This window comes from Musa acuminata, chromosome BXJ2-6 (genome assembly GCF_036884655.1).
Source record: "Musa acuminata AAA Group cultivar baxijiao chromosome BXJ2-6, Cavendish_Baxijiao_AAA, whole genome shotgun sequence".
Classification (NCBI taxonomy): domain Eukaryota; kingdom Viridiplantae; phylum Streptophyta; class Magnoliopsida; order Zingiberales; family Musaceae; genus Musa; species Musa acuminata.
This window is the reverse complement of record NC_088343.1, coordinates 42,534,189-42,546,425: the sequence shown is the minus strand read 5'-3', so window position 1 is coordinate 42,546,425 and position 12,237 is coordinate 42,534,189. Positions and strand designations below refer to the sequence as shown.

The following is a 12,237-nucleotide window of genomic DNA, read 5'->3' as shown; positions in this document are numbered from 1 at the left end:
TAGTCCCAATTCCAGAAGGCTCTTTTGTGACACGGACGAAGATCCCGCGTATCGGCCGAGGCACCGACCGCGGGAATACCGGCTCCCACCGCTCGCCAGCTGGCTCGTCGCGAACACGCCAACTGTCTTCTCCGTGTGGGTCCCACTCGATAATATTTTTCCCGTCGTGCCGGGAGATATTTCACCGCGTTCTTCCCGCCACCGTCGGTGTGGCACATCCCATGTACTGGCCGAGCACCAAACACAGGAACACCGGCTCCCATCGCCGCCCGGCTTGGTCCCCTCGAAGGGTGATCGAGCTCTGGACGGGAGTCGCGTCCGCAAGAGACCAGCTGTCTTTTCCGTGTGGGTCCCACTAAAATAATGATGTTTCCTGCCGTGCCGTGGATATCTCATCTCAACACATCATTCGGTCCAGCGTTGCACGCGTCGATATAGCGGATCCCAGCATCGTGTTCGGATCGAGTAAATTGATTCGATCCACATGGAATTCCCCTTCGGGCACCACGGTCACCACCATCACCGACGCGAGGAGGAGGAGGAGCGGGAGGAGCACCGCTGCCCCCCACCCGACCACCACCACCACCGCCGCGAGGAGGAGGAGGAGCGGGAGGAGCACCGCTACCCCCCACCTGGCCACCACCACCACGACGGCCAGGCGCCCCCACCATCCTCCTTCTTTAGCGGCGGCGGCGGCGAGGAGTACGGCCGGCCCGCCTACCCGCCTGTCCAGCACGTGTCACACGAGGGCGGACCCGGGTTCGACCAGCCCAACCCTTGCCCTCCCGCTCCCGGCTACTACGGCGGGGGTGGCGGCGAACACTTCCACCACCATCGCCCCCCGTATTCCTCGGGAACCCACCACTTAGGCGGCCACGAGGGATGGGCGGAGGAGCCCTCGCGGCCTCGCCAGCCTACCGTAAGGATCTTCACTAAAGCAGAGGAGAACTACTCCCTTTCGATCAGGGATGGGAAGGTGATACTCGCCTCCAACGATCCCAGCGACGACTACCAGGTACAGATCCTAAACCAAGTTGCAAATTTTTTTGGTTCTTCCTTCAAAATTCCACATCTTTTGGGCGTAAAACTTGGATTTTTTTTGCACATCTTCTCCTGTTTTTGTTTTGGTTCGTAGCACTGGATCAAAGACTTGAGTTACAGCACGAAGGTGAAAGACGAAGAGGGCTTCCCAAGTTTTGCCCTCATCAATAAAGTCACTGGAGAAGCTCTGAAGCACTCCATTGGAGCAACCCATCCGGTGAGTTTAGCCTAATCCGTGTAGCTAAATATTCTCAATGCAAGTGTTTGGATCATGAAATTGAATCCTAAAACCATCTCTTTTGCGTAAGGAGTAACCCTGCTGGGATCCTGCTAAGAGATCATAAACAAACGAGCTACTTTTCTTCTGCTAGTCTTTTAAACGATTGTTTGCTTCCCTCGGGTCTTTTATTAGACTGTAGGCACTGATCTATCTACTTATCTGTGTACGGAATCTAATCTAATTTATGTTCTCTCTATTCCCTATCCTCATCTTGTCTTGCGATTCTTTCACACTCATTGCAGGTTCGGCTGGTTCCATACAATCCAGACTATCTTGATGAGTCAGTCCTGTGGGCTGAGAGCAGGGACACGGGGGAGGGCTTCCGATGCATAAGAATGGTTAACAACATCCGTTTGAACTTTGATGCTTTCCATGGAGACAAGGACCATGGAGGAGTCCGAGACGGAACCATTCTCGTGCTCTGGGAATGGCTCAAGGGTGATAACCAGAGGTGGAAGATTGTTCCTTACTGTAAGTCATTGTATATGATTCACTCTCTTAGTAAATTGTTTTCTTTTTGTCATTCAATAAATACCGAATCCTGTCATTTGCTTTAGTTAGTAGAGATGAGGAGATCAACTACCGTTAATGGGGAAGACATGAATGGAGGTGAATTGGTGAATGGAAGAAAGAAGACTGTCTGAGATATTACATTATGAGTTGCATTTGTAAGAAGTCTTGAAGAATTGGTTCGGTAAATTCTCATAGCTTTTAGTTTAGGCGGCCTCTTTATGGTACAAAGACACTAAGCAATTTAAATTTATTTGATGCGGATCTTCATCTGGTATATGCCTAGCGGCCACTGCTTATGTAGATCTTGAGATGAGGATTGATATGGTGAAGTGCACTAAACAAGCATAGATTGGAGAGAAAGGGGGAAGGCATCTTATGCAAAGCAAATGGTGAATTATCATCGAATGGCAAACTTTTGTGATTGTCAAACTGCAAATTCATCCATAAGCATGCCATGGTGTAGTCTATCTTGATATTGCAAGAGATACCGAACATTTAGGCTACTTCGGTGAAGGAACACAATGCTGCAGAGTGCTATTCTGCTTTTGTATGCTTAGAAGCAGCTGGTGACTTGGGTTGTCGAGAAGAAATGGCATGCGCGTGGTACGCTCAGAGGCAGCGGCTGGCAAGACTCGGTAAGGAGAAAGAAACCAAAAAGAGAGGACGAGGAACAAGAGCAAAGTTGAAAACTGTAAATACCCCATCGCCCTTTCATTATGCTAACAAGATGGCACTTGAAGTGCCATTGATTAGTGAGTGCTACACCACACTGCATCATATCGAATCTCAGACTCTTGTTTCTATCTGAAGCATTTGGTTTATACATATGGGCCGGTCATTAATAGTACACTCTGCTGAAGCTAGTCGCTCCATCTTACTAGTTACATGAAACTGTGCACTTCGTTATCACTCTTGGATCCAATAGAAGGGAACCAAGAGGGATGTTGTCTTGAAACAACACCAGTTATTCTAATATGCATCAGATAAGCAGGCATCTTTGAGTTCAATATCCATTCCGGTGATCTTATCTTTTCCATCATTTGCATGCAGGAGAAACGCCAGGGTGTCCCGATCTTTACCTGCTTATTTGGCACCATCGTTTTAGTTTGCGAATAAGTTGCCATAGAGGTGAGCTTGTGACTCCCTGTTCGAGCAAGCTTTTCATGTTGGTGAAGCTGTGGGGTTGGCATTTGTTTGGTGTACCCTTTTGCTCAGTGTGCCTATTTGTGTTTATATTCTGAAGACAGACAGATACAGTGTATTCTACCTTAATGTTTAGCAGACTATGAAACACAGTATATACTCATGTTATTTTTGTGTTTTGCGGTGTGTCGAAGATGTGTATGATTTTCATTTCTTATATTCTCTTATTTAATGCAATTGCTTGCTCGATGTTACAACTCGACGCACTTCCAGGTCACTGGTTTTCACTGTAATTCTGTTTAGATAAAAAATTGAAAAGGGGATATATTTAGGTATCATTATCTGCCGTTCATACGAAATCAGACATTTCGTGCCATCCATCGTCACAAATTATAATTTATTAATATAATTGTAAAAGAAAACATCTATAACCGGATGTAATTAAATTTACTAATAATCAGGTTTTCATCGAGATTCAGTATCTACAAAATCTGTAAGAGCATAAGTTAAATCGAAATTCTCATATCTCCTTGAAGATAGGAAAAATGAGTTTCTTTCTTTTCGTAAAAGAATAATGCAGTGGTTGATATGAGAAGAAGTGAAAGGTTTAAAATGGAAGGTTAATTCGATTCTATGCCTTTTTATTTCGTGGACGTCAAGTTGTAGCTATAGTGCTCGAATATGGATCCGATGCCATGAGGGACACATCCATCTCTCTCTCTCTCTCTTCCCATGGCACAGTGTGTGAGGAAATCGAACAATAGAAAAGTAGGAAAACAAGATGGAATCTTGTCTTTAGTCCAATCTTTCCTTCTCTCCGATGTCCGATATGAGAAGATAAGATTCTCTCTCCCCATGTTTTTCGTATATTTCTTCTTCTTCTTCTAAAAAGATTTCACAGGAATTCTTTGTGCGTGAGAAGTAAAAGAACGGTCTCAGTGAGCCGACGCAGGTTTTCGGTAGATTTAATGGACCACTATGGGAATGGATAGAGACGAGCAATCCGCCATTATTGATTCGAATAATATTGAGCTATAGGATCCAAAATATAAGAAAGGAGAAAAAAGAAAATTCCAAACACCAATAAAATTAAAAATAATATTAATTTTTTCCTCTGTTTATAGAGCTTAATTCCGTGTCAATTGTTTGTACCTATAACTTAATATTAAGCATAATAAAATAAATATTATTTCATTTGAAGCTTTGCAGGGATGGCAGGCAAAGTTGGTCTATCGGGTTTGCTTTCCTACCCTTCGCGTCGCCTATAAAACGCCATGGCATGCGCGTCGAGGACACCATACCAGAGACGACGACGATGTCACGCTTCTTCCGCCACTACCACCGGGAGGAGCAGGTCTCCAACCCTCCTCCTCCCTCCTACGACTACCTCGGAGGCCGGCCGCCGCCGCCGCGCACCGTCAGGATCTACACCAAGGCCGAGCCCAATTACTCCCTCTCCATCCGTGACGGCGAAGTCATCCTCGCCCCCAATGATCCCCAGGACGACTACCAGGCAAGAAGGACTCATGTCCACTCTCCATGTATCGTCTCTCCCTCTCTCTCATTCTCCCTTATTCTGTTGCTTGTGGACTGCACTGCAGCACTGGTACAAGGACATGAGGTACAGCAACCAGGTGAAGGACGAGGAAGGCTTCCCGAGCTTTGCTCTCGTCAACAAGGTGACCGCCGAAGCCATCAAGCACTCCATCGGAGCTAAGAATCCTGTGAGTCATCGTCTGCCGCATGCTGCTCTGGTGGTCCTCCGAGAATTCATCGTCTCATCGACGATCCCTTGCAGGTTCGGCTGATCCCTTACAACCCGGATTACCTGGACGAGTCGATCCTGTGGTCCGAGAGCAACGACACCGGTCGCGGCTACCGATGCATCAGGATGGTGAACAACATCCGACTGAACTTTGATGCCTTCCACGGGGACAAAGACCATGGAGGAGTACGAGATGGAACCACTGTGGTGCTGTGGGAGTGGCTCAAAGGGGACAACCAGAGGTGGAAGATCGTCCCCCAGTGTGAGTTCTCCTAAATCTCCGGCTTCTTCTTAGATTTCTTACATGCATGCCCGTGTAAACCTGTACATCTTGTGATGCAGGAACAATGCGATGGAACGTCTGCTGCTGAGCATTTACTGGGCGATATATATTCCATATAATACGCAGGCCAGCTCGAATAAGATGTAATTTGGCTCTGTGCAACCTGTGCTATGTTGCCGGAGTTGTGTGACTTGGTCAATCTACTGTAATAAATAAATATATATATATATATATATATATATATATATATATATATATATATATATATATATATATATATATATATATATATATATATAGTTTGCATCTATTACGATGGCCTGTTGATAATATATATATATATATGATGGATTGATTCAGTGATTGATGCTCGTCCTTCTAATCGAAGCCTCCTAATATTAGCCATCCATGGGCTTCGAAATTGACACTGTATTAACGATCTATAATCTTAAGCCAAGATGAAAGATTATGTTAAATCAACGATAATTAAGTTGAAACTTATGTAATTATTATTGTAGTACAAAGATAACGAGCACATGACTCATCCAATAATGCGTCTCCATGGCATCATTTTCGATCATTTATGGAGGTGTGTTACTCAACTCCCTTTTCCCATTATCCAGTCAGTGAAACTCTCTCCGAGTCACATCACCACACCTTCCACGACGTAAAGCAACAGGTGACCAACGAAGGAGTCGGCGACTTCCTTCCTTCCTCTTAAGGGCCCCACGCGGTTTCTTCTCCTTCTGTAATTTTCTAGTGCTAATCGCTCAGTAACACACATGGTAGGGTGGCGTAGCGATCGTACACGTCGGAGGCCTCCTCACTTCCGGCTCAGCATGGGGAAGGTGGCAAGGGACCCATGGCGGGGTTGTCAAGGCTTGCATGGCGAATGGGATGATGACTCCAACCTCCGAACAAGGCTTGCATGAACCCTCACCCGTCTGCTCTTTGACTCACGGTGATAACTCCCGCACCATTATTACCTTCACAAGATCAGTGTGCCAGTCCACGGCACGGACCAGCTTCGACAAATTTGTCCTTGCAAGTAGCTGAGTCTACACGCAGAAGAAGACAACCAGTGGAATGCCACATGGTTATGTTGCCGTCTGTCGTTCAGCAGTGAATCCATCCTGTCGATATAGCTCGGGATGAAAGCTAAGATTGGTAGAATCTCAGTACAACATAAGGTAATTTGGGCAGTAAAAACAACCAAGTGGTGCAGCGTTTGAATATAGATTGGAGGCTTCTCCTACAAGTGACTTGCGCAGCACGTATGTTAGGCTTTTAGGAACCGAACCCCGCTATTTATGTGGATTCTCTCCCTTCCATACATCCTCTACTTTCTCAGGTCCACACAACACGCCTTGGTACACTTCTCCTTTCCATCTCCTGCTTTGTTCTCCTTTCTTGGGTCTCCAACCTGGTATTGGATGCATATGTTTCACGCCTTCTTTGCTTTGTGTCTAGAGGTGCAACCATGGCTGATGTCTCCGTGGTCAGCAAAGAGGAGGAGGAGTGCATGAACTTGCCCCCTGGATTCAGATTCCACCCCACGGATGAAGAGGTCATAACCCATTACCTCTCACCAAAGATCGTCGACCACAGCTTCAGTGCAACCGCTATGGGAGAGGTGGATCTCAACAGGTGTGAGCCGTGGGATCTTCCAAGTACGTACGCTTCTTCTTTGATCTGTTGATGTCTGAATCCCTTTTTTGGGTGGCCGGAGTCCTTAATCTTTTGGGCCGGGGGTCCTGCTGTGGTTTGCATAATAGGCAATGCAAAGATGGGAGAGAAGGAATGGTTCTTCTTCTTCCAGAAGGACAGGAAGTATCCAACCGGCACGAGGACCAACAGAGCCACCGAAACTGGGTTCTGGAAAGCCACGGGAAAGGATAAGGAGATTCTTAAGGGGCGAGGAGTCGTCGTTGGCATGAAGAAGACCCTTGTGTTCTATAGAGGAAGAGCACCCAAGGGAGCGAAAACGAATTGGGTGATGCATGAATACAGGCTTGAAGGCACTTCCACATTAATCCCCAATCTTCCCAAGTCTGCAAAGGTACTGTTCGTCTCTGTTAGTGGACAGCCACTTTTAACTGTTCATCTCTGGTAATGTCCTACTGTTGTATGTGTCAGTAAAAGGAATCTTACCTCTACGATCGCAGGATGAATGGGTTGTGTGTAAGGTCTTCCACAAGGATACAGGACTACTCAAGAATAGCACACTGCCTGCCTTGGAGAGGATCGACTCCTTGGGAGATGATTTCTTGGACTCCACTGCATTACCTCCTCTCATGGATCCCCCCTGCCTCGATTCTGCCACCAGGCCTGGTTCGAGTTTCAGCAACAAAGATGATAGCTTAAACTTCCAGGATGTCCATGCAAGCTTCTCGTCCATGATGGGAGTTGATTACCATCAAGTTGGTCCAGATTTACCCCCCAACAGCTCTTCCTACTCGTTCTTGGGGTCGATGAACTTGAGCTACTTGCACCAGGAGGGGGCGATGCTGGGAGCTTTAGCTGCTGCCGAAAACGACGCACCATCTGCCATCACGAGGCACTGCAAGGTGGAGCAGAGCTCGAACCACTCGGTGGGCTGTCATTCACAGGAAACCGGGCTGAGCACCGACCACAACACGGAGATCTCCTCGGTGCCGTCGAAGCACTACGATGAGCTCGGCGACCCTTCCTCGACCGTACCAGGTTTTGATCTGGAGAACTTCTGGCAGTACTGAACACTTTGAGATCGATGCATTCGATACGTTACGATGGTGTTAGCAGTCCTTCTTCGTCTCACATTGCGTATTAGATTTGATTACCAGATGTATACGCCTTACTGTCTGTCGCACAAGCAGATTAAATCTACCATCGAGAAACAAAACGTGTGAGGACTAATGTAATTAAAGTATTATTGTTTTGTATATGTGAATTCTACTGGAAATTTTCTTTATATGCCATCTTGAATGCATGTTGAGGAATTCTCATCAACTTACAATCTTCCTTTATGGGGTTACAGTCATTGAAAGAAAGACTAAAAGGGACACGATGACCAACTGCTGAGAGTGTGTCAGCAAGAAGAGGGTTTATAGAATTCAGTTAAAGCTGATGAGAGAGAGGGAGGGAGGGGATAAGGTGCAAGTGGAGGGGGATTTCTATTAATGTGAGTGATTTGCTTCAGCTAATAGCTTGCTTTCCATTCAAAGGAAAGCGTTTCGGTTCCTCTCAGAGACTTGGTGTGAGGAGAATCACCGGCGTTTCCGCCATAACCCACCTTTCATGCATCGAAACCCGGGGAAGAAACCGTAGGTAATATTCTTATTCCGACAACCTCGCTAATTGTGATCTCATCATCCACAGCATTGGCCTGTGGATCTAATGAGAGAGATACTAAGACACCACGAGTCTAAACTGCTAAATATCCATGAATGAGTCCTGCAAGCTACAGCTCTGGTCCTCGAATCCATCCATCGTAATCTTGGAAGCGAAACCAGACCTTGAACTGCAATAAGGAGCCGACACCTATCCGGATGTCGCAGGGCAATACGAGCAAATCTTAGCTTCCGTTATTTTCTGGTTGATCAGCTGAGCTCATCATCGACGTGCTCATCTTATCGGCCATGTCGATGCTGCCTCCCCAACCGATCGAGTGTGCAGTGATCCCACCGCCTGCTTGGATTTTCTCTTCAGCAGTCCTCACCGATCTCTGGACTGCACGCCAGAAGAATCCAAAAGCAACACTGCAAAGAAAGAAGAGGGAGAGAGAGAGAGAGAATCCGGGAGGAGCATTTCCTCTATATTTGCCACGAAACCAGATGGTGATGTATGGTGAGGTGCTGAGGATGGAGTGGGGTCACAATGATAAATATGGAGACTATCCATATCTCAGAAGAATCCTGATGTGTTTTCTCCAAATCTTGAAACAAGATGGAGGTGTGTACTAACAGATTAGATTAGCTTAAAGTATGAACATTGTTATATCTGTACTTATGGTAAGATGCCATCTTAATCTTTCTTCCATATAGGGGTGGATAAGGCTAGACGAAGAATTTTGTGAAACCATCTTTTCTTTCTCTCTCTTGCTCACTTTTTCCTGTAATCTTCTTTCTACTTTTACGTGTGGACCTCACCGTGCATAACCTTGGAACCCTAATTCTTGACCAATATCGCCGGGTCGATCCACATATGGGCTCATACCAAGGAGTTCAATTGGCATTTGTTGACCAGCCAGTTGATCAGATTCCATGCGAGGTGTGGGCTACAGCTGAGACACCGCCCGGACAAGAAACTAAAGGAACAAGAAAGCGAAAATGAGGTGTTCGATCATGGTTGATTCCGGAGTCGCAAAGAGCACCGACACATGGAAATCCTGATCCGTCTCTAGGAATAGCTTGGGGTGAAGTCGTAAAGCTGGTCATCGATGACTGCAGCAGCATAGGAATAGCTCGATGTGGAACTGCTAAGATGATGTCTCGAGCAATGCAAGGCATCCATTTGTTGATTCATGAGGGAGGCGAAGACTTGGAGGTCTCTTCCTTCCAGCGTCACTGTACGCGCAGCAGTGTCTGTCTCTTGGAAGGCACGGGAAAAAGAGATCAGCGAGGACGGAGAAGACACTCCATGTCACGGTGACGAAGACCTCAGGCCAGCGGCCGAAGAGATGCCCGAGCGAACGTCATCAAAACATGGACTCGAGAATAGGCTTAAGAAGCACGTGTCAAAAGAAAGAAAGAGTCTCGTTTCGAGGAAGACGAAGAGGCGGAGAAAGGGACGCACGAAGTCGTGAATTTTGACCTGAATCAATTTTCTAATTCGAATTGTTTTAGCAAATTTTAATAGAAAAATATATTTGATTAGAATCTAAGAATAAGATTGGAATTTACATTAGAAGGCAGCCCTGAAAATTAATTGACAAGCGAATTAATAGATTTTTTGCGGATAAATCTCTCAGTTTCCTAAACATTGCTGTGGTCGGACCCACAAGTCGCACAAATTGGGGCGCGAGCGGTTGACTCGGTTCCACACGCCTCTTTTACCTTCCCCGAGGAAATATGAGGTGTACTGCGCCATGTGTGGAACCCTCCGCGCGCGCCGTTCACAAGACAGGTAGACAGGGGGGCGCGGGGGGGTGGGGAAGTTCACGTCCAGGGGCGGATATCTTGGTGGCGGGTCCCACACTAAAACCAGCACCAAAGACCATGGGCGTGGTTTTGGGTCAGCAATCTGGCGTCATAAATTATCGCGCCTCAGGTGCGTTCGGCCTTATCCAAAGCTTATCCCTTCTTTGAAACGAGGCGGGGTTTAAACGTGGCGGAGCCGCTGAGTCCACGTCGCGCTCATCATCACCGTAGGTATACGCCGTCCCGGACCCACCACATCGATCGACGGAACGGAACGGACGTTATAAAACGGCGTACCTTTTGTCCTCCCCCCAATCCTTTTGTAGCGCAACTGACGGGGGCTTTGGGACCCTTTTTCCGTTCCCCCTCCCCCCAACCCACCCCCCCTTTCTTCCTCCCTGGCCTCGTCGCAAACCCCAATCTAAACCTCTGGAATTTCTAGTAGTTTGGATCTGGCGTTCGTGTGATCTCGTTCGGAGAGGGGAAAAAGCTTGGACCTTTGGAATCCATGGCGGATGCTTTGGCTCAAATGACGCTCCTTTCGCCCCATGGCCACCGTTCTTTGTCGCGCTCTTCCGACCGGAGAAACCGCCTTGTTTATGCGTCAAAGGATGATCTCTTGAGGTCTTCGTCTTCTTTTAATAGCCAGTTCCATGGGAGAAGGCTGGTTATTGGCGCACAGAGAGAGAGGCCGTTGAGAGGCAACCGCGGTTCTAGCTCTGTGCAGGTGACCAAAATCTACAAAATCCTAACTTTTCTGTTTTTTCCTTCTTCATGGCCATGTTTGTTTGTACTTTTATGTGCTAAAGTTTTGATCTTTTGCGGCTTTTAGGAGGTTTCTTCCTAATATCCCCTGTTCAAGTTTCGGCCCAAAAGTTCACACTTTTGATCTTTCGTGCTCTGTTTGTTGAAGTAAAAGATGGTTTTTGGATATTTATTGTTTTAGGTTCTCGAAATTCTTTAGATCTTCGGGTTTTCGTGCTGATTTCCTGATTTCTGTATGATTTTGATTGCAGATGACTCTGTCCTTTAAGAAGGCTTTGAAATGGTGGGAGAAGGGGCTTCATCCCAATATGAAGGATATCAAGTCGGCTGAGGATCTCGTCGACTCCTTGTCGAACGCGGGCGACAAGCTCGTCATCGTAGATTTCTTCTCCCCAGGATGTGCAGGCTGCAGAGCCCTCCACCCAAAGATCTGCCAATTCGCAGAGTTGAATCCAGACGTTCAATTTCTCCAACTAAACCACGAGGAACACAAGTCCATGTGTTACAGCTTGAATGTCCATGTTCTCCCCTTCTTTAGGTTCTATCGCGGAGCGCACGGTCGCCTGTGCAGCTTCAGCTGCACCAATGCAACCGTAAGATCCAAATCCCATTCTTTCCATGTCGAACACAACCCGATCACTTGTTCTGAATCACTGTTTCCTGCTTCGCAAACAGATCAAGAAATTTAAGGATGCTTTGGCGAAGCACATCACCGAAAGATGCAGTCTTGGGCTAGCCAAGGGGCTGGAGGAGACGGAGCTCCTTGCCTTGGCTGCAAACAAGGATCTCTCCTTCACCTACACAAGAACGCCTGTTCCCGTACCTGATGAGCTTGCAGAGAAAGCTCCATTTAACCGAAACCTACCTGTGCATGCTGCTGCTAGACTCACCGTGGAATCTGAGGACAAGGCTTTTGCCGCAGCCGGTAGATGAGACGGTGCTCATAAGCTGCCATCCATGCTTCCGTTCTGCGTCGCTGTGTAATTTGTGTGTCTGTGTATATATATATATATATGTTTGATGATTTGCTGCTGTAGTGCAGGCTGTGATGTTTTTTTGGGTTTGAGAAGCCTGCTTACTGGTTATGTATGTGGTTGGATATGATGAGAGGTGTGCTTCCTCAATTTGTATTGCTTATATTACGAAAACGTTTCTTCGTCAAATTATATGGGTACTAATATCCATAATGTCAAATCACATTGGGATGGGTTGATCATTGTTGTCGATCCAACATTCCAAAAAATGCAATGCAACTCGAACCAATCGTCAAGTTTGGCCGACTGGATTCGAATCAAACCCAAACCAAATGGAAGCACCGGCTCTACGAAGA

At 46.8% G+C, this 12,237-nt stretch overlaps 3 protein-coding genes across 3 annotated transcripts; all 3 read left to right on the top strand.

The window, feature by feature from the left end:
* The first annotated feature begins 462 nt into the window (after positions 1-462).
* Positions 463-5,384, top strand: LOC135615731 (ricin B-like lectin R40C1). The gene is made up of 7 exons (XM_065114624.1): positions 463-1,015; positions 1,136-1,258; positions 1,564-1,792; positions 4,348-4,490; positions 4,579-4,701; positions 4,776-5,004; positions 5,085-5,384. Coding segments are annotated over exons 1-7 (1,380 nt in total). The 5' UTR covers positions 463-484; the 3' UTR covers positions 5,087-5,384.
* Positions 5,385-6,250: 866 nt separating this feature from the next.
* Positions 6,251-7,975, top strand: LOC135613705 (NAC domain-containing protein 100-like). The gene is made up of 4 exons (XM_065110744.1): positions 6,251-6,395; positions 6,496-6,695; positions 6,801-7,084; positions 7,191-7,975. Exons 2-4 carry the CDS (start codon positions 6,506-6,508, stop codon positions 7,758-7,760), a joined length of 1,044 nt encoding a protein of 347 aa, XP_064966816.1. The 5' UTR covers positions 6,251-6,395; positions 6,496-6,505; the 3' UTR covers positions 7,761-7,975.
* Positions 7,976-10,488: 2,513 nt separating this feature from the next.
* LOC135615730 (thioredoxin-like 1-2, chloroplastic) lies at positions 10,489-12,070 on the top strand. The gene is made up of 3 exons (XM_065114623.1): positions 10,489-10,869; positions 11,159-11,500; positions 11,583-12,070. Exons 1-3 carry the CDS (start codon positions 10,651-10,653, stop codon positions 11,838-11,840), a joined length of 819 nt encoding a protein of 272 aa, XP_064970695.1. The 5' UTR covers positions 10,489-10,650; the 3' UTR covers positions 11,841-12,070.
* The last annotated feature ends 167 nt before the right edge of the window (positions 12,071-12,237 follow it).